Here is a 23703-nt window from a genome sequence, read left to right on the forward strand (position 1 = left end):
TGAATTGTGGTCGCTCTTTGGAGTGAGTTAAAGGACCATCTCGGTATTAAAAGCAGCCCATTTCTTTGTGCTTCCCCCTTTTAGTCATTGAGTGTAGCTACATTGTGGGCATTTTCCTGCATCACTTCCTCCCTGCCGACAAGCAGCCAACAGCTGATCTTCATCTCAGCCGAGGGCAAGATCAATATATATATATATATTAATGTCATATAATTTGAAATCCTGAATAACACCCAGATGGAGCAATTTTTGAGGAAATCAATTAGTGTTTTTTTTGTGTTTTGTTGATGACATTTAACAGAACACCTTTAAAGTAGTATATTTAACACTGTAAAATTAGTAAAAAGAACAACATTTGTAACACATGGGTTTATATGGGTCTATAAATATAAATAACTTGTACTTTGAAATACTGCATAACACCCAGATGGGGAAATTACCACGAAATCAATTAGTGAAACTCGTGTTTTGTTTGTAACAGACGGTAACAGAGAGCCTTGAAATAATTGTGTAAATAAAATGCGTTAACAAACAACATTTGTAACACATGGCTTCAGCTGGGTCTATAAATATGAAATGTTCAGTTAATGCTACTACTTTAATTGGTATTAACATATCCAATTGTATCTAAATGAAAAGAAGAGGCACTCGTTTATCTTGTGTTTTTTTCTTTTTTCTTGTAGTTCGTGGAATACGTCATCACCAGGCGACAAAATATGTTTTTGCTGTCCTACAAGCTACTGTCGAAGTAGCCTCTTCACCAAATAGAGTTCTTGGTCAAGGTTTGTAGCCTATATTTAAACCTAATAACCTATAACGTAAATCGTTATTAATGTGAATGGCACTTGCTGTTAATTCTATATGTATTATTAACAACATGTGTCTTTAGAAGCTGTCATTCTCAAGGATAGCTAGCTCCTTTTTGTTCTTATTTTCTGTTTGGGAAACCTGTATTAATACCAATGCCTATGACAAATGCGCTAATGGCATCATTCTTTCTATCAACACATATCAGAATATCCGATTAATACCCTACTACCAGTCATGTAATGTGCTCTGTTTGCTAAACAGCCCTGGGTTGGGTTTAGTGACATCTAGTGTTGATTAATGTAAAACCTGTCCAGACATCCTGTGGCCCCAAATGACCCAACTTCTTTGATTATTAGCTTGTCTTGTAGAACTTTCTTGTACGCAACTGTATTTTCATTTTTATTTTTATATTCACACCAATCATATGAAGAAGAAACAAACTCAGATAGGCCTGAAAAACCTGGGCTAGTTTGACATTTTTCGGCATAATACTGGTTGATTTCCTGGACTTTTTGCACATTTCCTAGGACCATGTTAAGTCTCCTGTGTGAACAACAGTTTATGTGAACTTGCATGTGTCCCTTAGGCATCCAAAAGGTATTTTCTAAGGTAAATTAGCCGTAAATTAGGGATATCAAGCAAGTTGTATCCAAAACTAGAGGCATTTTGTATACAGTTTTGGTAAGTACAGACAATTTAACAAAAATACTTGGTATATTTACAGACAAGTGTGTAATCATTGTTGTAATGCCTTCAACATTGTTACAAAATATAATAGGTAGGAATTGTATTGTATACACACAGTACAACAGTAATAGGATTTGTAATCCCATTAATTATTCTGTAAATCTGAATCTCTTTCTTGTGCAGGTGACTGCTGTGATTTGTTGTCTCGATGACAGCCTCCACTCGCAGGACGGTGTTGTCTCTGTACATGCGGGTGTTTCGCATCGCAAGAAGCTGGCCGGCACAGATTGGAGTTGTAGGTGACACAGAAACAGAGAAGAAATACATTCTCCATGAGGCCTCCACTCTGTTCAGACAGAACCAGCAGGTGTGTATAACAGTTTGCTGATGGCAGAAATGAAAACAGGAAGTCGTTTTATAGCAGTTTGTGGGACTTTTTTCTTCTGTGTGCTTCTTCTTCTCAGCTCACAGATCCAGAAACAATAAAGAGGTGTGTAGAAGAATGTGAAGCAAGGATAGAAATGGGTAAGAGTGAAGAGATGCCACACATTCCCTTACATGTTTTCTATCTATCAACTGCAAGCCACTAAAATGCTTTAATGTTAGCATGACCAGTCTTTTTTTGGTTCACTATTTATTCCAGGGGTCTAGCTCATATAACATATTTAATTGAAGTGTTTGTCACTTTGTTCAATTCGTCCATTCGATACATGGCTTAGTCGGTTGTTTAAGCTCCAAAAACACTTTATTTATATCAGCAACAAAAATAAATAGCGAACCAGCGCAAATTAGACAACAAAATAAAATCCACAAACAGGCCGTCCCTCACTCATTCAGAGTAAACGTGTTCTGGCTGTTGCCTTCTCTGCAACAAACCCCCGAACACGTCCCAGCTGTTGCCTTCACTGCAACATTCTTCAGAGTGACACAGTCCAAAAAAAAAAAAAAAACACCGTCCCTTTTGAACCCATGGCCCCTCCCACAGGTGACACAATCAACTCAAAACCACATTTCAACATAAATGTAATTTCCTCAAACATGAGGAAATTATCTGAACCAAACATACACAGGTTAACTACCTCTTAACAGTCATTCCTTATAATTAATAAACACAAAATAATAAGAAATTGCATGGTTCATTTGACGGAAGAGAGCAGGAAATGTTTGGTGTGTGTGTGTGTGGTGTGTGTGTGTGTGTGTCGGCTGTCAGTGGCGGAGTCAGTCACTCTGTGACCCGCTCCGTCACACTAAGTAACTCAGAAAGTTCAACTGAAGGTGTTTCAGAGGAGAGAGCAGAGGAGTAAACATTGACATACTGTTCTTGTGTTTGTTTGACATCCAACAGCATGGGCAGGGTTTTTACCCATGTGGCTTTTTTGGCTTCTGTTATTGCATATGCCATACATTTTGTGTTCAACCTACAGTTAACTGTGTTGCCCACATACATACTCTTAGGACAACAATGTAGCAAAACCCATTGAATTTAAAACATCGCATTATAAAATCATGAATTTAATTATATTTAGTTATTATTTCTTTTTTGGCCTATGGTGTCTACACAGGTCATTTTTCTGGTTCATGCATCAAAAATAAAGTGCCAATCATTGCCAACAATCAATCATCTGCAGGACAGAAAGTGTTCTTGCTTTAGAAGAGTGACTAACACAATCATTTATTTTTCCCAGGTCTACATTACAGGAACCCATATCCAAGGGCTGTAAGTAATAAACCTTTCACTGGACAATGTGGATGTTTCTCCGTCTGTGAAGGTGTTTCTTACAGTTATTTTGTTCTCTGAATGTTCCTGTAGATGCACCTGCCTCCGCTGGGACTGGCAACTCAGAAAGGCAGGAAGCTGCGAGCGCAGCAGCGCCTGAGGAAGCAGGCCAAGCCGGTGTACCTGCAGTCACATGACGACAGCTGATGCTCCACATTCTCGCTCCCCGCCAACAGTTCAAGTCACCGCGGGCAGGAAACCAGAGTGCATTCACAAGCTGATCTCCAGGGCTGAGTTGCATGCACTCAATGATGCAAGAACACCCGTCATTCAGGAAAAGCCATTTGTCATTGTTTTTTTTTACTGTACATTGTGACTTCTGAGTGGAGCGGAAGAGTCTCGGCTTCTGCTCATATCAGGAGGGCTGTAAAGATGGAGTGACCCTTAATATAAGTTGTATATTTTATTTATTTTTTGTGCAAAGATTGTTGTAATATATCCTTCACATTCTCTCACAACTATTAAAAACAAATAAAGTTGTCTTTAAGTCTTTCTGTTAAAGAAATGTGTACAACCAAGTAAGATCTCCCATCATGCACCTGTCTAGGAACACACACCCTGATATTGGCCCCATTTCACAGAGTTTCCATGTTAATAGCCCATTTTTCACTAATAAACTAATACACTCCAGGAATGTGGGCAGCAGCACAGAGGAAGTTGGGAAACAGGTCGTTGTTCTCTCATCTAAGACGGAGTCACTGTGGGGTATGCAGATTGTGTACTTCCTCTGAAGTTCTGAGAAACTACAGAGGAAGTTTTGGGTGAGCGAGACAAAAAGAAGGGTGTTTACACAACAGCACATTTCATCATAACAGACATCCAAGACAGCGCCGCTATGATGACAATATGAGGCAGAACTTGCAAAGCTTTCTGAAGTCATTACACACAGAGATGATGAAAAACGTTGTAAACTTTGTGATGAGGCAAGTTAAAAGGCGAAAGAGCAGTTTGGTTTGTACATATCTCTCAGTTTTATCTAGAAACCAGAGCAGAGAGAAGTGTTTTGCTCATCTACCTGTTGATTCAGTGTACATCGATCTTAAAAACGTTATGCTCTATTTTAAAATCCTCTTCCTGCCATTTGATTCCCAAAACTGAATAGCTTTTTTCGAGGACTGCGTTTTGTGCGTAGTCTTTGCACTGGTGAGACTTAATCCACAGTATGCAGGCTACAGTATCTTAGTGGGGCGAAGGGGTATATTGAATGTTGGTGAAAAAAAATCCCACCTGCTCTCAAAGTTAGTCATTTAAATAAATATATAACAAAAGAACAAATAATAGTAATATGAACGATAACCATTTAAAAAAGACATTTAACATCCTAAAGCTCAAGTAGGGAGGTTATGTCATTGATTATATTCCTTAAATAAGAAATATTAAACCACTAAGCACAAATCAATTAAGGTTAGATGAGTTATACAGTGAAATAACTTGATTGGATTGAACCAGATTGCATGAATGACAGGCCTCCACTTCAATGACATGTTCATTTCGGTACCACTTTACAATAAGACTACCCTATAAAGGGTTTACGAATAGTTTGTAATTAATTTATTAATTTGGTTGTGAACACTTTATAAATCCTTAATAAGCTTTTATAAGACATGAGATAAACAGGGCAACGGTGACCGGTTGCTTGCCAAATAGTGAACCCACATGTATCTGTACGAAACGGTAGTAACTCATTAATACATGGGAATGTGTTTTACACTTTACAATAAGGCTCCCTTTTGGCAACTATAAATGTTAGTAACTCGTAAATAATTGGTCATAAAGAGATGCCAAGAAACATCAAGATGGATGGGGGAGAATCAACTCAGTGAACAACAGATACCAAGGATGCTGGCTGATGAAGAAGACGAAGTACGCTAGGTAGCCAATATAAGGCTTAGTCATCTTGCCAAATAGTGAGCCTGTGTTGATGTATGACAACTATGTGAGAACTGGTTTATAATGGTTCTTAATGATTAATAAAGCGTTTACAAACTAATTAATAACCTAATTATAAACCCTTGTGATAATCTCAGCGGAGCACACGTACAGTTAGTATTGTTCTCTGGTACAGCGCTGTGTATACACCTGACCCGTAATACTCCTAAACTCTCAACGTGGACTTGATCAGATCTTTTTAGTTTCACACTGGACTGGGTCAACTTGATGAGTGCAGTCTCCTCTCTTCATAGAGTTTTTGAGGTTTCTTTTCTTTGCAGTCCAGCATTACATTAACATCACAATAGCTTAGAATACAAAATTAAATAAAACCTTACACAAACATTTTGGAAAGGCACAGACAAAAGGAATCGCCCCTTTAACAGCTAATATGAGTGAGAGTGGAAATATTTCTGATATTTCTTACATTACGTTTCATTTCATTTAGCTGATGCTTTTATCCAAGGCAACCCATGATATGTACAATGGAACAATTCAGAACAGCAATAATCCTGCAAGTACATTAGCTTTAATAATCCAAACCATTAAAGGTGCGAAATACAGAAATGAATATAAAGCAGAAACCAGGTCTGTTCACTCTTCAGCCAGCAGGGGTCACACCACACTAAGTACTGAAGCCTATTAGTACAGCGGATAAGCACAACAATTGTGCATTTTATGAGAAAAGCATTTCTAGCATAGTTAGTGCATACTATAAAGTTTATTTTCAGATGTGGAGGGAAGTCAGATTTGACCTGTGAGGACCGTGAGAGGTCATATCCAAGATGGCCGCCAGTCTCTCTGGTCAAATGTTCAAACACGCTTAATTCTGGAACCAAACATTGTATAAAAACATTTAAGATGTCATATCCAACTAAATTGGGGGTGCTCAATCATTTGGTGATACTTTTGAGGTTGCCAGAATTGAAGAAAATGCATTTAGGTGAAGATAAAGGTAGAAATTGACCAGAAATTGACCAAAAATAAGCTGTCAATGTGTGTGTGTGTGTGTGTGTGTGTGTGTGTGTGTGTGTGTGTGTGTGTGTGTGTGTGTGTGTGTGTGTGTGTGTGTGTGTGTGTATGTGTGTGATATCAACTTATCATCAGCTAGATACATGACATCAAAGTAACAGTCAAATCCAAGATGGCCGCTAGTCCTCTGTGTTTAATGTCCACGTCTTTTTAAATGTTGGAACCAAACGATGTAGAAAATAATGTGTCATTTCCACCTAAATTGGGGATGCCCATTCATCTGATGATACTTTTGAGATCGCCAGAATTAAAGACAATTAATTTAGATCAAGGACAAGGTCAAGTTACATTAAAAACGTTTGGAAATGTGCTACTTGGATGTAGAGGGCTGGGTCGGGTCTATCAGGATGTGACGCTTCAACATGGTTACGACAAAATCACCACTGCAGGAGAGAGGATTCTGAAACACAAATAACACAATATTAGTACCATACCACATTACATCTAGGGTATTTTCTTAACCCTCCCGTTGTCCTCGGGTCAATTAACCCGCCACTGTGTTTAACAGCAGAGAAAAAATCCCCTAAATTATATTTTGTCTTGAAATTTGATGACTTTTCCTAGATTGTCAGTTCTGCCCGTCAAAGAAGGACTGTAAATCACATACTGTGTGCTGCAGGTGGAATAAATATATCTGCAAAGGCTGTGCACTGCATACTGCCCTACATGTGCTACTTAGTTGACTGAGTTATGTTGTTTGGTTCACATGTTCACATTTTTGTTTTGTATATTTTATTACATTGTTTACTGGCCAAAAAAAACCTTGTTGACTGGCCAAAAAAAACCTAACTTATTGGGTAAAAAAATGCATTCAAAACTTCTGCTACTTTCTTAGGCTATTATATGGAAATACTATACAAATATTGCTTACCACCAAACAGTATAAAATAATACAATTGACAGTGTCATAGAAACGAGTGGTGTCTCCTGAATAAATGTTGTCTTTCTGCCATGTGAAGAGGGAAAACTCAGGTATTCACAGAATTTGTGGTCAATGAAAGTAATTTCTTCAGGCAAAATAGAATTGATGTTTAACATTTAATTATGCTGCTTTAAATTGGGGGTTTAGTGAAGGCGGGTAATTTTGACCCGGAGGACATGGGTGTATACAGAACATGAGGACACACAATGGTTAAAAGTAGGGTAGGTACGTTTGAGAAACCATCTCGAGATCGCTAGAATTTGAAAATACACAACCGGAGAAAATCTGCCACTTCCTTATAGAGCCCCTTAAGGCACGAGATAAGTTTGTGCACAGATGGAAGGCTGACAGGCAGGTAGGCCATTCAGTTATTTTAGCCGGGCCGGCTAAAATGATTGGTCGTGCTTTTTACAGTACTACGGCTTCCACAGATGACGTTTTTTTATGGATTTTTTGTCAAAGCACTTCAGATATTCATTGCTATCGGGATGTTAAGAGCATTCCATGGAATATAACAAAAAGTGTATCTCGAGCCGGTTTCTCAAACTTACCTACCCCACCTTTAAGTGAGGTGGATAACCACGACAATTAGCTAGCTAGCATTGGCATACTTATTGGCCGGATGGCTATTTTGTAATAGTAGCCTAGCTACAGTACATAGCCAACTGATGTGAGATAGATAACTAGTTAACTTAGCTAACTCTAACTTCATTATCATATCATTGTATTGTAAATGTTTACAAAATAAAACACATATACTATACCTTTTCACCTGAATTCAAAATGATGAGTATGATGACTGGTTTTGCTGATGCCTGCTGGTTGGACTGCAGTATGCTGCTTGGGTGTCAGGAAGCGTTACTATGCAGCCACATAGCAACGGGTGGGTGGGGCCAACCGCTGCCCACCAAATCAACCACTGGATGTTCATTTACAAATTTCAACTGATTGACAGCTTATTTTTTGGTAAATGTCTACCTTTTCCTTGTCCAATTCAGTTGGAAATGACACCTTAAATTATTTTCTACATCGTTTGGTTCCAAAATTAAAAAAGACGTGGACATTAAACACAGCGGATTGGCGGCCATCTTGGATTTGACTGTTACTTTGATGTCATGTATCTAGCTGATGATAAGTTGATATCACACACACACACACACACACACACACACACACACACACACACACACACACACACACACACACACACACACACACACACACACACACACACACACACACACACACACACACACACACACACACACACACACACACACACACACACACACACACACACACACACACACACACACACACCATTTGTATTGTATTATTGTATGAGAGAGGTTCCAGGTTGAATTGAGTCGAATATTTGTAATGTTCAGAGGTTGTTGTGTTTAATATTCATGAGAATATTTGTCATTGTTCAAATGATAATAAACATTTGCATAAAGCATATTTGTCCACTCATATGTTGATAAGAGTATTAAAAACTTGAAAAATATTCCTCTAAGGTACACGCGATTAATTTGCAATTAATCGCGATTAACTATGGACAATCATGCGATTAATCGCGATTACATATTTTAATCGACTGACAGCCCTAGTTATAATATGAGAGCTTATCCACTGTACTATATGTGGTTCGGTGGCCTCAGAACCATGGCTGAACTTCACCAGTGTGACTGAACCACAGGCTATGGCTGCACAACTCACTGAAGTATTTTTGAAATCGCAAGGCAGACTTCTGACATATCCAAATCACAGTAAGCACCATATTTGTTAAAAATAGAAAGTCCTAGCCTACAAACAGTATTGTAAAAACATGAATTTTTTTATTGTTAATGTGAATTAGTCAATATAATTGTTATTTTTCCAAATTGTTCAGCTTTCATTAAATGAACCACTTGCTATGCATATTATAACAGGACGCCTCTTGATGAGTAAAAACACTCGTCTAATGAATCATCAATGAAACCTTACACATTAATTTCCCCCTCTCCACAGAGTCATCAAAGACCTCTGTTTATTTTACTTCTCTGTTATTTTTCTGAGGACGGCCCCACATTCATTACTGCATCAGTATTGTGTGACGCACGTTAAATACACACTGCTAAAGTGTGGGGCTGCTGCCGCTCGCTCTCTTCCTGGAGACATTACCTCAGTAATAAATGACTGTCCTCACTATAATTGACCGTTGATGGCGGAGCAGCTGCAGCAGCGGCAGACTGCGGTAACATTAATGCTGAGTAGTGACTCACTGTACATTCACATATAGCTGCTCAACGATGACTGTTCCCTCTTTCACTCATTCTGGCAGGTATGATATTGCATTCACTTAAACAACACAGTTACGGTACATATGTGAATATTTTACAGTAGCCTACTTATGTAAAGGGGTCTATAATCACTCTCCTCAACACCCTACTAAGAAACATTAGAGGCAAACTCAGGGGACATTTTAAACAGCTTTTAATTACCCCCTTTTATTGGTGTTTATTTTGTATTATTTGTCCTTTTTTAATATATGTACATATTTTGAATGTGTGCTCATATTTTAACCTCTGACTTAAATAGAACGTCTTTTTTTCTGCTTGTCTTGAGCTTGTCTATAATGTACAGTAATGTACAGCCTTGTTTTCTTAAATGAAATAACTTTTCATATCTTACACTTTACTGAAACTTGTGTTCTTGTATTTTATACCGGTCTCATTTTATTTTAGCTAGCTTTTAACAGCTTTTTGCACTATTTCATGTTTTTTTGTAAAGCACTTTGAATTGCCTTGTTGAAATGTGCTCTATAAATAAACTTGCCTTGCGGAATTCATTGAGTGGCAAATGAGTCTTAGTCCTGTTAATACATAAAACACATTTTCCGAGTCCCTTATTCCCTTATTCCCTCACTATAAAATGAAATATGCTGAAGCTGAAGTAACAATATTGAGCAGAAATCTGTTATTTTCCACACTGTCTCTTACTTATTAGGCACGAGGTGCACAGACGTCAGAGTGGTTGATAAACATGGTATGGCAGCCTGCTGTTTATTTAAATGTGAAACGTGGCAGCTTGTGATCTGTGATAGCTTGTGATCTGTGATAGCTTGTGATCTGTGATAGCTTGTGATCTGTGATCCTGCTGCTTATAATAATAACAATAATAATAATAATATATTTTATTTCTATAGCGCTTTTCTTGAACCCAAAGACGCTTGCTGCTGGTTTTCCCAGAAACATACAAAACAAGAAACACTTCAACAACAAGAGCGCTCACTCTGTTTTGGACAGATTTAATGAGCAACACGGGAGCAGAGAGTGGAGAGCGTCTCCTAACAAATAATGCTGCTTTTATGATACACTATACAGGTGGATACATTAAACACTTTTACAGTGTCAATAAAGCAAATCTGCTTTAGGAAAAAGGCGTGTGTTAAAATGCACACTTCATACAGAGGCTCCAACAACCTCTATCAAACCGTCTATAGATCGGTAGAGGGTTGTGCGTTGTGGTTCGGATCAGGAGGTCATAGGTTCAAACCCCACTGCAGTCAGCATGTCGTTGTGTCCCTGAGACACTTCACCGCAAATTGCTCCTGTGGGGATTGCCCAGTATTGAGTATGTAAGTCGCTTTGGATAAAAGCGTCTAACAAGTGACATGTAATGTAATGTAGTCAATGCCAAGTTGTTGGTTCTTCATCTGTAACCTCATTAAATCTATATCATTATCCTTAGATAAGTGTATTAGCATGTCTATTTATAGGAAGAGTGTTTTAAAACAAAGAAATGTCTCAACCGTAAAGCAAATGAATAAGGTTGCTTCAGAAACTAAACAGTTTTGAGACTTTGGTGTAGATTTAATTAAAAAAAGAAAAGCCAAATATGTAAAAGGCTTGAATTCACACTTATTTAAATATTCCCCTTCTTTTTTTAAATAACACTTACACAATGGGAAAATAACTAGATCATGTGGATGTCTGTTAATAGACCTTCAAAATAAAAGTCTCACAGCAGGCATGTGACCCATTTTCAAAGTGACAAAAAACTGGATCATGGTCCAAAAAGCTGCTCTGGTGTAAATATAGATATTTAGAGGATCACCTGAGAGCAGTGTCATTATGGAAATGATAAATAAGCTTCAGTGTAAGAGGAACACAACAGCTCCAGGAGGAGGAGAGTGATCCATCATGCAGCCCCTCAAAGCCCTTCACTCGCTGTGCATTATTTAGCACTTTCAGAGAGACCCTGGGGGAAATATGGTGGAAGAAACAGTGGCAGCAGGTGATGCTGGGGTCAAGAACAATGCAGGAGTTAGACATCTAATGATACACTTAAGGAGCTGGTAATTAGATGCTTGTAAGAGAGGAGATCAATCGCCTCGTCTTATCTCGTAATCTTGCCTTAAAGCTTTGAGGCAGATGCAGATCACATAAATGTCTGAAAAAACGCTTTGTCATTCAATAAATATACGGCTTGTTTTAGATTTACAATGCAATCAAACACACAAGATAAGGCAAATAATAGCAAGGCATCTTAAATGAGGATTAAATAAAGATTGTATTTCAGAATTCAGACTAAGTATACTTTATTTATCCCGGGGGAAATTGTGTTTTAGTGAAATCAAATAAAAGGTACATTTAAATAAAATACAATAAAAGAATGTTTATTGACAAAAAGTAAAATCTCCAAAACAAATAAAATAGAATAATTAAATTAATCTAATAAAATACTAGGAGTAGATATATAGAATAAAAACATAAATAAATAATAGCTATTATAATATAAGAAGTTATAGTAAAATGTCCAATGAAAAATGTAATAAAATAAAATATAATACAAATATGTATATAAATATAAGAAGTACATCCCGTATATAGTGATGTAAGATATTAATGCTAAATAGCACAGATTAACAAGGTGTGGCTACATGACTTTATACAACAAAAAATCATAACACATTTATTTCATCAGTTGACAAAATAATTTTTGCAGCCCTTTGTTTCATTTTATTGTTAATAATTATTAGTTTTCTGCTCAAGTGATTCAATTATGAGCAATCATCGTCATCAGTCTGATGCGTTACTAATTTCAAAAGGCACTCGAGCATTCCCTGAAGCCTTTCTGATTTTAATAATGTGAACTTGTGGGATTTTTCTGCGGGTATAATTTAAATTACATTTCTTTGAGAGTTTTACAAAACATTAAAATATGCATAGATCGACACTCATCCTGAATACACCATACTTATCTTCCTCTGAGTATTTAAACTACTCAGATGCAGTGCAGCATTTCAGCAGATTCTGCTACACATCTAGTCTCTATTAACCTCCATTTTAAATTCTGCACATACTAGCCACAACCTTTGTAAATATCTGGTCCAAAATGCAACACAATAGGTTCATCAGAAAACAAATGATACATTATTAAAATGGCCCTATTTTTCAGGTTTTAAATTAGTATGTAGTTTCTCTACTGTGACATGTCTCCATGCTTTAATGTTCAAAAAGCTCTTTATTGTTCTCATACTGCCTGTGCTGCAGCACCTCTTTTCACCCTCTGTCTGAAACCAGAGTCCAGTCTGCTCTGATTGGTTAGCTGGCCGGCTCTGTTGTGATTGGTCAACCACTAAGACATGTCCCGCCCCTTAGTCTATCACTTACAATATGTTGGAGCGCTAGCCACTAGAAGCGTGAGTGTTGCATAGTGATGTCACTGTGTACCGGAAGTATACATAGGAGTCCAATGTAGACGTTATAGGTGGGGGGGGGGGGGGGGTGGGACCATTAAATGCACCTATAACAATCTATATAACACACTACAGCAGGCATCCTCAAAGTCCGGACTCCGGTTCGGATCCGGACCGAACCACAACTGTCTCTGGACTCTGAGCAAATTATACTTTTCACATGTATTATCTGTATTATCTGTGTTATCTGCGAGACATCGCCACAACGCAACGAGTCAAAATGATCTGCTATGTCCATAGACTGCAAACAGCGCTCTGCATATCCTGTTCCACTGTCTGTGTGTGTCTGTCAACGCATTGGTCCAATCACATTCAGCATCAGCGTTTTTTTCCCCCAAACAATCTGCGAATCAGAGGCACAGTAGGGCGGGTCTTCGCGGAATGCGGGTGGGAAAAATGTGTGTCTCGTCCAAGCGGCAAACTCTGGGGAACAGCCGGGAAGTGCCACACACTGCAGTTCATACATGGGCCGCTAGGGACTGGCTGCAGAAAGGAGCAATTTCCATAGACCCCCATGTTAAAATGCCCAACTTTACAGCAGAAAAAAATGGATGCAATAAATATTATTATCGATATAGTTAGATTCCACCTTCATGATTATAACAGCAACGTGTCCACTCTGCTAGGCTACAACCATAGAGGCTACAACGTTAGTTAGTCATAGTAGTGGACCCTTTAGCTTTAGCCGTGTTCGTGGTGATTGTGCCTTTTAGGGAATATTGTTACAAATACCAGACAATTAAAATGTCGTGCTGTGCGCTTGAATGTACTAACAGAACTTCCAAGAAGTCTAAAATGATAATATTATACATGTTAACCCCGTTCGCAGGTGTTTGTGTGCTTGGTAGCTTAGCTTGTTACTTATTAGCCAGCTAAGGACGTAACCCTTTATACATACATATACATTTTAGTTTATGATTCAGCCTTGGGTAAGACTTTTATAGTCTATGGCTATGACACCCATAATGCTAAACGGGAGCAAATGTTAATAGGGGACCCAATTATCCCAGTGGTGGCCGCCGGAGCTAAAGGAGCCGCAGGGGGCTAGCTTCAGCCGGCGTCCCGGAGCTAGCCCACTGCGGCTCCGTTAGGTCCGGGCGGTGGAGTCCGTCTTATCTCAACGTGTGAATGACAAGCATTAAGAATAACAAAATATAGCTAATTCTCTTGCAGATTGTCTCATTTGATTATGAATGTAACGTTTATATAGGGGAACGACACTATTAGCATGTTAGCTTAGCTTCTTAGCCTGAGCTAGCTCTGTTTACTTCCAGTTTGGAGGCAGCAGGTCCCGCCTCGGCTCCACCTCTTTGCCCTTATTTGGAGTAGGCGGGATTAGACTCTGACGTCACAGTCGAGCCGTTAGTGGCCGACTCCGCCTACTAAGGGCTTCACGGCAACTCTGCAAAATCCTATGGGTACGTCACGGACACTACGTCCATTTATATTATACAGTCTATGGTCTTGTCTCTTTCAACCTGTCTGAGTCCGAGCGAGAGTTTAAAAAAAAAAAATTCAGAGCGAGAGTTAACAGCTCATCTAGTTCCATCTGTACTGTAGCTAGTAGCCTAGTTTCACCTACCGGGGTGGCAACTGACACCCTAAAAATAGGCATCGCCACGCCAGCTGTCACCCCAGTTGGCAGCTTTGTTTTGAAAGAAAAGTTGTGGCTCATCGGACATTTATGAGAAAAAGTCTCTAATGTCCGAGTGCAAGTGAATGCAGCACAAGATACACGTCATGTAACCCCTCCCCCGGCCCTGGCGCGAGCGTGATTTCATTTGAACGGGACGGCGCAAAACGAGAAGCTTTCGGACCGAAGCACTGAAGGAATGAGGTATTTGCGGTCTACACTGACAGAGAAGAGACTGTCAGTTTGGCTGTACTCAGCATTGAATCAAAACGCACTAAAGCTGTTGATCTTAATACGTTTGTGAGGCGTTTTGCTGAACAAAATGGTAATCGCCGCATTCAGCTGTAATATACATGTCAACTTCATGCTCTGCTCACGGATGAGCATACAAAACTATTAAGATGATGACCTTACGTGTGTAAATATATTTTTTTCTTTGAGGGGGTCTGCCCCCAAAAAACTGTTTTAAGTCCTGAGAAAGTCAAATAAGACGGTGTGTAAAACAAACTACACTGCCCAGCCAAACAAAAGTAACCACTTTGATTGAACTAGGCCAGTAGGTAAGGACTTTCCACTGGATAATAACTGAAGTATAAAAGAATGCATGACTGAAGTGATGGAGACCATGTTGAAGGCAAACAAAAAGAGGAAATAACAGGTCAAATCAAGCAAATCCCCCTCTCAGATTCCTCCGCAACCAGAAGAACATAAATACTGGCTGGTGATTTGATTAATCAACTTTGTGATGGAATAGAAAATGCACAGTGCATTTCCTTAGCTGTGGGTGAGTCCACTGACACCACTGACAATGTTCAGTTGCTGGTGTTTGTGAGTTTTTATGATGAGGCAAAGGGGGAGTTTGTTGAAGATGTGTTGGGCCTGACGAACCTCAGTGGACACACAAGGGGGCAAGACATTTATAAAGCAATAATGGGAATGCTGAACGAAAGAAGGTGCAGCTGCCTTTATGCATAACAGTGCAGCTCTTACACTGCGACTCTGAGGGGTCAAGCACAGACACAATAACAATGAAAACTATAGGTTACTTACGTAACCCCAGTGCTCAGAGTAACATGAAGTGAGATGTCTCACTATGGGATGCGCCTCATCGCGGAGCAAACAGAAGCATCAATCTCATTACGCCAATCCTGATTGGCTGGTGATCTTGACGTCAACGTCAGGGAATCACCCCCTATAAGTAGCTTGCGTCACGACGCATGCGTCATTCAAAATAAGCACCTCTTCTCGCTTCACCATAGCAAGGAGGGCCGTCTGGTGAGACATCTCACTTCATGTTACTCTGAGGCTGGGGTTACGTAAGTAACCTATAGTTCTCATTCATAACACTCCATTCGATGTCTCACTATGGGATATTGTAGCTCCCGTGTTGCCAGACGAGCTTATCTCGAAAATCACCAACCAACCAGAATTTAACAGGTAGAGTCCCGACTCAACAAGGTGCCCAGCACTGCTCGGGTCACGCTTGGAGAGGAGACGTCTAGCCTGTAAAAGCGGACAAAAGTGAGCGGCGAGGACCAGCTTGCCGCTGCACAGATGTCTTGGATGGAAACACCGTTGAACAAAGCCCAGGATGTAGCCAGGCCCCGAGTCGAGTGAGCCCGCAGACCCGAAGGTGCTTGCAAACTCTGACTCGTATAGGCCAAAGCAATTGCCTCCACAATCCAGTGGGAGAGCCGTTGCTAATAACAGGCTTGCCCTTGTGAGGGTTAGCCCAGGACACAAAGAGTTGGTCATTAAGACGAAGCTCCTTTGATCTGTCCAATTATGCGTAAAGCACAGACTGGACACAACAGATCCTGCTGCTGCTCCCCGGAGGAAACCAGCGGCGGAGGAAATGCCTCAATGTCAATTGGGGTACACGAACCAACCACCAACCACACGAGCCCAGGGTTGGGCTTCAACAACACTCTCGTTTGCCCTGGGGCGAACTGAGTGCACGAGGGATGTACAGACAGCGCATGGATATCGCTGACCCGCTTGGCGGATGCCAGGGCCAGTAACAGCACTGTCTTGAGTGACAGATGTTTCATGTCAGCTCCTTCCAGGGGTTCAAATGGGGTCATTCTGAGCCCATTCAAAACCACTACCAGGTCCCATAAGGGCACCAGCGACCTGGAGACAGGGAGGAGCCTGCGAGTTCCCTTCATAAAACGGCAGACCAAAGGATGTTGGCTAGCCGTCTTACCCTCAAAGCCCACATGGCATGCAGCAATAGCAGCCAGGTACACCTTGATCGTGGAGAAAGCTCTGTGTTTATCGATCAAGTCCTGTAGAAATGATAAAATCACCCCGACAGGACATTGAAAAGAGATGTGTCCTTCTTGAAGGCACCACTCCTCAAACACCCTCCACTTACAGTCGTAAAGAGACCTGGTGGAGGAAGCTCTCGCACTCTGAATAGTGTTTATCACCTTCTGAGGGAGTCCCACTGTATTCAGATTGTACCACTCACAGGTCAGGCCCATAGTGCCCCGCGCTCTGGGCGTGGGTAAAGGATCGCCCCCCCCCGCCTGAGACAATCTGTCCCCGCGTAGTGGCTGCCCGCACAACAGCTGATATATCTCCGCCAGCCCGTAGGTTGCGGGCTAGGGCGGAGCCATCAGGATAAGTGTGTGGCGTTGCTCCTTCACTCTGGCCAGATTTGGGGGTATCAGAGCCAGGGGTGGGAACGCGTACAGAAGACCCGGAGGTCAATCGTGTACGAGTGCGTCCACGCCTAACGGTGCATTAAAGAGAACAGCTGTCATTGAGCATTTTCTCTTTATGCAAACAGATTTAACGCGGCTCTGCCGTAACGCACCCACAGCGGTCTCACAATCCTTGGATGTGGAGTCCAGTCTGCATAGAGTGGTGCACCTCTGGACAGTAATTCTGTCCCGAGGTACATCACTCCTGGTACATGCGTCACTCACAGAGAGAGGAGACGTCTGCCGCTCCAAGGGATCAGTTTGTGTGCCAGTGTGTGTGACTGGAGACAACGCAACCTCGGCGGACGCCCCCGTGTCTTGATTGCCAAACGGCAAATCAGTGGACATGAGGGAGTCCTGTTCCAACAAGCTAGCTTGGTGTGCTAGCCGTCGGTGAAGGCTCTTTCGGGTGAAACGGGCACAATGCCCGCACGAGCCGGGGTTGTCGATAGCCTCCCGGGCGTGTTCCAGCCCGAGGCAGGACGAGCAGACCTGGTGTGAGTCTGTGCCTGCTATCCCGCAGCCGCATGACCGAGCCTCCGAGTCCCTGACTCCTCTGGTGTGAGGGGGAGAGGCGTCCATCTTGTTTGCCTCGTGGCGTGGAGAGGACCCGCTCGTAACAGGTACGTCGTTGAGAGAAAAGTGTTACCAACCCATCCTTAATCCGGAGAAAAAGGGACGGTGTGGGTCCTTTGTTCTCAAAGAATATTGACTGGTGTGTCAATATACTTCTAATCCTTTTCTCCTCCGTGAGAGAGAAAAAGAAAAGCGTCCTCGCTACCGTGGTGTCGGTAGTAAGGGGAAGCTAGCTAGCAACAGGTGTGTTGCTAGCTTGAAAAAATCAGACCTACCTTACTTTCCGGGGAAGAGAAGGGCGAGGTCGATTTCAATACTAACTGGTGTTAGTATTACCGTCTTCTTGCAAAGCAGAAGGAGTAGCCGGCGAGCGCCCGTCGACCGAAATGGTTATATTTGGGTTCAGTCTGTGGACCGTTAAGCTTGTCTGGCTACTATAGAGATGTGCTCTGAAGTGAGAAGAGGTGTTTAAGTAAGGGATAATGTGCTGCGACGCGGTCATTATGGGGAAAAGAACACCGACAGGCTGATCAGGAGCCCGACGCGAAGCGGAGGGATCTAGATCGGCATGAAGGTGTTCTTTTCCCCATAATGACCAAGTCGCTGCACATTATCCCGCTTATTACATGGCCACATTCTCAACAAAGTAACGTTATGACTCCCAATATTAATTGAAATGCTTTTATGTATTTAGAAAATGATTTTATTGATTTAAAAAATAGTTGTATGTATTGATTTAAATTGACATGCATCCGCGAAGAAAAATAGTCCGTTGTTACTGTTTGTACTAACGTAGCAACGGCAGGAACAGCTTCGATAGCGTTTTTGAGGAGCTTTCTGATTACAGATTTGAAAACATCGCTGCTTGCTTTAAAAGTAGCACAATTCATGATGTCAAACCTTGGAAAGTATCTCGATATCCCTGCCCTGATGCCAAAGTAACTGCACACTGTATGTTTTGCCGTTTGATGTATATGTCTGGACCGCTGCGTAAAAAGGAGGGTTTCTGCCCGTTACTTCTCCGCTGTTTTCTTGTCCCTCTTGTCTTTTTCTTTTCTTCACTGGGGACTCATCAGCCACTAACCATTACTCCAAATTACTGTGCTCTCCAAATATATTAAAATGAATGTTAAAATCCTCCATGTTGCTATCACACGACAGCGGAAAACTAAAGACAATCAGACAGTTTGCTTGCTTTTCAAACTGTTACATTTGAAAAACAGTTAGAGCGTCTCTTGTCAGTTTGAAAAGCCAACGGTAGGACCTGCTTGAGTTTTTGAGGAGCTTTTTGATTACAGATTTGAAAACATCGCTCCTTGCTTTAAAAGTAGCACAATTCATGATGTCCAACCTTGGAAAGTATCTAGATATCCCTGCCCTAATGACAAAGTAACTGGCAAGTGAATATGTGTCGCCGTTTGATGTCTATGTCTGGACCGCTGCGTAAAAAGGAGGGTTTCTGCCCCGTTACTTCTCCGCAGTTTTTCTTGTCCCAGTTCCAAAAGCAAACTGCATGCAGTTTGCTTTTCGGCCCAACTGTATACAGTTCAATCGACCGGACTTCTTTCTGAATATGTGAGCGTCCTTAACAACGGTCAATAAGTCCTTGACAGCGGTCTGTCTGTTCGGTATTAACAACGTGTCACGTGTTCTGAATTGACCAATCAGAATCGAGTATTCAACTAAGCCATGTAATAAGCTACTTATAGGGGGTGATTCCCTGACGTTGACGTCAAGATTACCAGCCAATCAGGATTGGCGTAATGAGATTGATGCTTCTGTTTGCTCCTCGATGAGGCGCATCCCATAGTGAGACATCGAACGGAGTGTTATGAATGTGAACTGCTGCATACTATGGGCTCAGAACAGTCTCATAATACACACATGCACACAGCAGGATTCAAACTTGTATTTCCGGATCCATACTTGTGTTTTTCAATGCACACACAAATGTATTCCGTTTCATATACATGTAAATAAAATCCAAATACAGAAAAAAGTTTTACATATGTATTTTTGATCCTCACTTATTAGTTTCCCGTTTAAATCCCCTGAACCTGCAAACACAAACAGCGTTCTGTGCACGGATCGCTTTGCATTCGTGTGTGGGTTTTTTGAGACTCCCCTGACGGTCAGCCGATTCGTACTTGTAATTTTTTCTATCTATAGCCAATCAGATGTCTCCTCCATTCTAAACCAATCACACGAGCGCGCCCCCACGAGGGTATGATTACTTCATACGCATTTTGCGCAGTCCGGTCAGCTCGCTAAACAGAGGGAGGAGCATCAGGTGATTATGCAGAGCAGCGTGTCTCCATCAGACTCAGCAGCTGATCTGATCTCTCTCTCGCGTCCGGTTATACTTCACTCGCGTTTATGTCCATATCGATCAGATCCAGCTCTCCTGATCGGCCTTTATAGAGAGCACCGATCAAACTATTAAGAGTGAATATATATCGGCCGATAATGACCGGCGGGGCTCCCCCCGTTAACAGGTCTAGCACTGGCTTCGTAGTGCACTGATCGATTAGGCTAAGCTAACCTGTAGCTGCTCCCTCCACACTCACAACAACTTCATACAGACATAAATAAAGCAGCTGTATTCGCCACACAGGAAACACACATTTAAAACGGTTTTGCCTGCCGTTTTTGTGTACACAAGCATTCATCCATGGTTTGGAAAGTGGCGCTGTACCTTAATAATATAAAGGCTTGTATTTTCGTGCATTTCCTGTTCGGAAAGTGGCGCTGTACTGAGAGTGGAGGGTGTCCTGACATTAGCGCCTGCAGGCAGGCTCCATGGAGCTGTCAGCTCCGGACTGCGCAAAATGCGTACATGAAGCGCTACGTCATGAACGCAAGAAATCTACCCTCGTGGGGGCGCGCTCATGTGATTGGCTTAGAATTGAGGAGACATCTGATTGGCTATAGATAGAAATAATTACAAGTACGAATCGGCTGACCGTCAGGGGAGTCTCAAAAAACCCACACACGAATGCACAGCGATCCGTGCACAGAAAGCTGTTTGTGTTTGCAGGTTCAGGGGATTTAAACGGAAAACAAATATGTGAGGATCAAAAATACACATGTAAAACTTTTTTCTGTATTTGGATTTTATTTACATGCATATGAAACGGAATACATTTGTGTGTGCATTGAAAAACACAAGTGTGGATCCGGAAATACAAGTTTGAATCCTTTTGCGGATCATGAAATACAAGTGTGAATCCTTCTGTGCGCATGTGTGTATTATGAGACTGTTCTGAGCCCATAGTATACAGATTATTTTTGTTTTTGCAACCTCGTGTTAAGAATCTTGTTGCAATTGTTTAAAAGTTTGAATGACCGTAATAAACGGACCTTTGTCTTATTGAAACATTTATTTTGGACCTTTAAGATTTGTATTTGAGTACCCCTGCACTACAGGAAAGAGAAAGCCCCAAAAAGCATTATCAGGCCTATTTAAGGAGTTTGAATACATACATCATTTGAGCTCCGAGTTATCTTGGAAGTCAGCCATAACTGGTAAATGACAAATCAAAACTAATCAGACACCGATTAGATATTTAAAGAGTTATATTTGGATTGACACATTATGGATAATAAAAGGATGAGCTATTCTTTCATGACTAAGTGCTTAATTGCCCTTTCATGTAGCCGCAGACATTTGTCTCATCTCCAGCTCTCCTGCTCGCTGCCGTCCCACTCACTCTTTGTCTTTCTTCTCATCTTTTGTTTGGACTATACGTTACACATTGTCTCAGCTCGCAGAAGAGCTACTCTGGGATGAGAGGAGGAGGGCTGAGGTGTGTGTGGGTTGACTGGAGTAGTGTAGTGAGTATCGCTGAGAGCCCGCAGTATGGAGGGCGCAGACTGAGTGCTGATGCATGCTTGGACAAACTCTGTCCACTGGGACGCTGCACGGGAAGTGTGTGAATGTGAGGTCATGTGCGAAAAGACACCAAAACAAAATACTTCTACACCTTTAAAGAGACTTAAAGTGTCCTCCTTTTGTGCTTACATTAATTTAAAAGTCTCCCATTGTAGATTAATATCTGTTGGGAGCAGTAAGAAAACCATTACCATTTTTATCCTCATCTGTTTATTTATGTGTGTTTCATGCGGTTGAAAGGGCGGGGCCCTATTGTTTTCACTTTCCCCTAGTGTGTTAAGTAGATTTGTGTACATGTAAATGGCCTGCAAAGGCTAAAATCCCAAAGTTTCCCCCAGAGGGAGTATTCTAACCCTGCCTGATATTCCTCCAATGGACTCCTTTGTTTATTTCTGTAACATAGTGACGTCTTTATGTAAGACTCTCGCTTCTATTGGCTAGCGCTCCAACACATGGGGCGGGACATCTCTAAGTGGTTGACCAATCACAACAGAGCCGGCCAGCTAACCAATCAGAGCAGACTGGGCTCTGGTTTCAGACAGAGGGTGTTTCTCAATGTCGAGTACGCTTGCTTGGTAGCACATGTCTTCCGAGCGTCTTGCTTCAGAAGCGAGGCAAGAATACTTACCGGCATTCGGAAAACAAAGAGTGGAACAGGCTAGCAAGTGTGCAGGTGTGCGTCATATGAGAGGCCCCGCCTTACACTTTCCGCCACAGATTTGGGGAAATTGGTCCGTGCGCAAAGCATTGTGGGGATTTTAAAACCACGGAGTCTACACATGTGCAGCCTCGAAATTTCTCCAAACGAAGTACGCCGGGCTCGGTAGAATTCCAAGTATGCTGGACATTGGAACAGTACTTCGGCGGGACTCGATGACGTAGTATGCTTGAAATAGTGGCTCTGGAGCAGCTTTACTCGACACTGAGAAACACCCAGAGGGAGAAAAGAGGTGCTGCAGCACAGTATGAGCGAAATAAAGAGCTTTTTGAACATTAAAGCATGGAGACATGTCCCAGTAGAGACACTACATACAAATATGAACCTGAGAATGAGCATAATATGGTCCCTTTAACCTGTCCTAAATTAAAGAGCACACCACGCCTTCTAGGATTATGTCATTCTATTAATCATCAGAAATCACAATAGCGACACAAATCAAAACACAATAAACATCAACACAGGTTAGTCCAAAACATGATCAGCATTATGTAATAACCCAACAAACAGAGTCTCTAACTAAGGGGAATGTGCTTCAGCAACATCTCTAACTGAATGAGATGATGCAGCACATTGATGACCACTAGTTGCTGAGTGGCATCATTGTGTCGAATACAGAGAGTAGCGAGAGCACAAAGCCCCAGAGTGCTTTGTGCTATTTGCCAACCTGAGTCATGTGTCCACAAATGGGAGCCAGGGCTCTGTAGAGGTGTTTAACAATGAGTCGATGTGCAGAGGTCCAACTCTAGTGTTGGGTCGCAGGGTGAGTGTTCCTGGGTAACTTGAAGAAGCCTTTAAATATTTAGCTGGCCTCCTTTTCATGATCATGGTATGTAAGCAAACATATTGTCTGTGCGATTCATACGCGATCTTTTGGCCTGGATCGACAGTGAAAGCCGAGACAGCTTTTTAGTGTAAAAAGGAAAAGACAGCCATTAAGGAGGATTTGTTATAAAAAAAAATCCCCGTAAATTTGATCAGACTATTGGGATTGTACACTTCTGCAGGCATTCTTTGAAAAAGCCCTTGTAAAGTAACTGTTGGCTAAATATATCCAAGAAGTGGTCAGACATGATCATTTCAACGCTGCACTTTCTTTCCTGTGTGTTGCTAATGTTGTTTTTAGGGCACCCACACTGCTTTATGTCTACACTTGGAAACACTTGCAGGAGGAGGAGGGGGAGGAGGAGGAGGGCACAGAGCCAGAGTGTCTCAGCAGTGAAAGTGAGGAGTCGGCCTCAGCAGCAGCCTCATCAGGCAAAAATGGAAAAAGGTT

At 41.5% G+C, this 23703-nt stretch overlaps 1 protein-coding gene across 1 annotated transcript; it reads left to right on the forward strand.

Moving 5' to 3' along the window:
- Window positions 1-92: 92 nt before the first annotated feature.
- Window positions 93-3754, forward strand: lyrm1 (LYR motif containing 1). The gene is made up of 6 exons (XM_034106812.2): window positions 93-175; window positions 684-782; window positions 1681-1864; window positions 1962-2022; window positions 3183-3214; window positions 3308-3754. The coding sequence occupies exons 3-6, from the start codon at window positions 1706-1708 to the stop codon at window positions 3419-3421; spliced, it is 366 nt and encodes a 121-aa protein (XP_033962703.1). The 5' UTR covers window positions 93-175; window positions 684-782; window positions 1681-1705; the 3' UTR covers window positions 3422-3754.
- Window positions 3755-23703: the final 19949 nt, after the last annotated feature.

This window comes from Pseudochaenichthys georgianus, chromosome 19, assembly GCF_902827115.2.
Source record: "Pseudochaenichthys georgianus chromosome 19, fPseGeo1.2, whole genome shotgun sequence".
Classification (NCBI taxonomy): Eukaryota; Metazoa; Chordata; class Actinopteri; order Perciformes; family Channichthyidae; genus Pseudochaenichthys; species Pseudochaenichthys georgianus.

Excerpts from the sequence above, each read along its gene's own strand:
- lyrm1 (XM_034106812.2), top strand. The coding sequence starts at position 1,706 with ATGACAGCCTCCACTCGCAGGACGGTGTTGTCTCTGTACATGCGGGTG. Across the intron at positions 1,865-1,961 it reads TGTTCAGACAGAACCAGCAG|CTCACAGATCCAGAAACAAT; the intron begins GTGTGTATAACA and ends TCTTCTTCTCAG. Across the intron at positions 3,215-3,307 it reads GGAACCCATATCCAAGGGCT|ATGCACCTGCCTCCGCTGGG; the intron begins GTAAGTAATAAA and ends ATGTTCCTGTAG.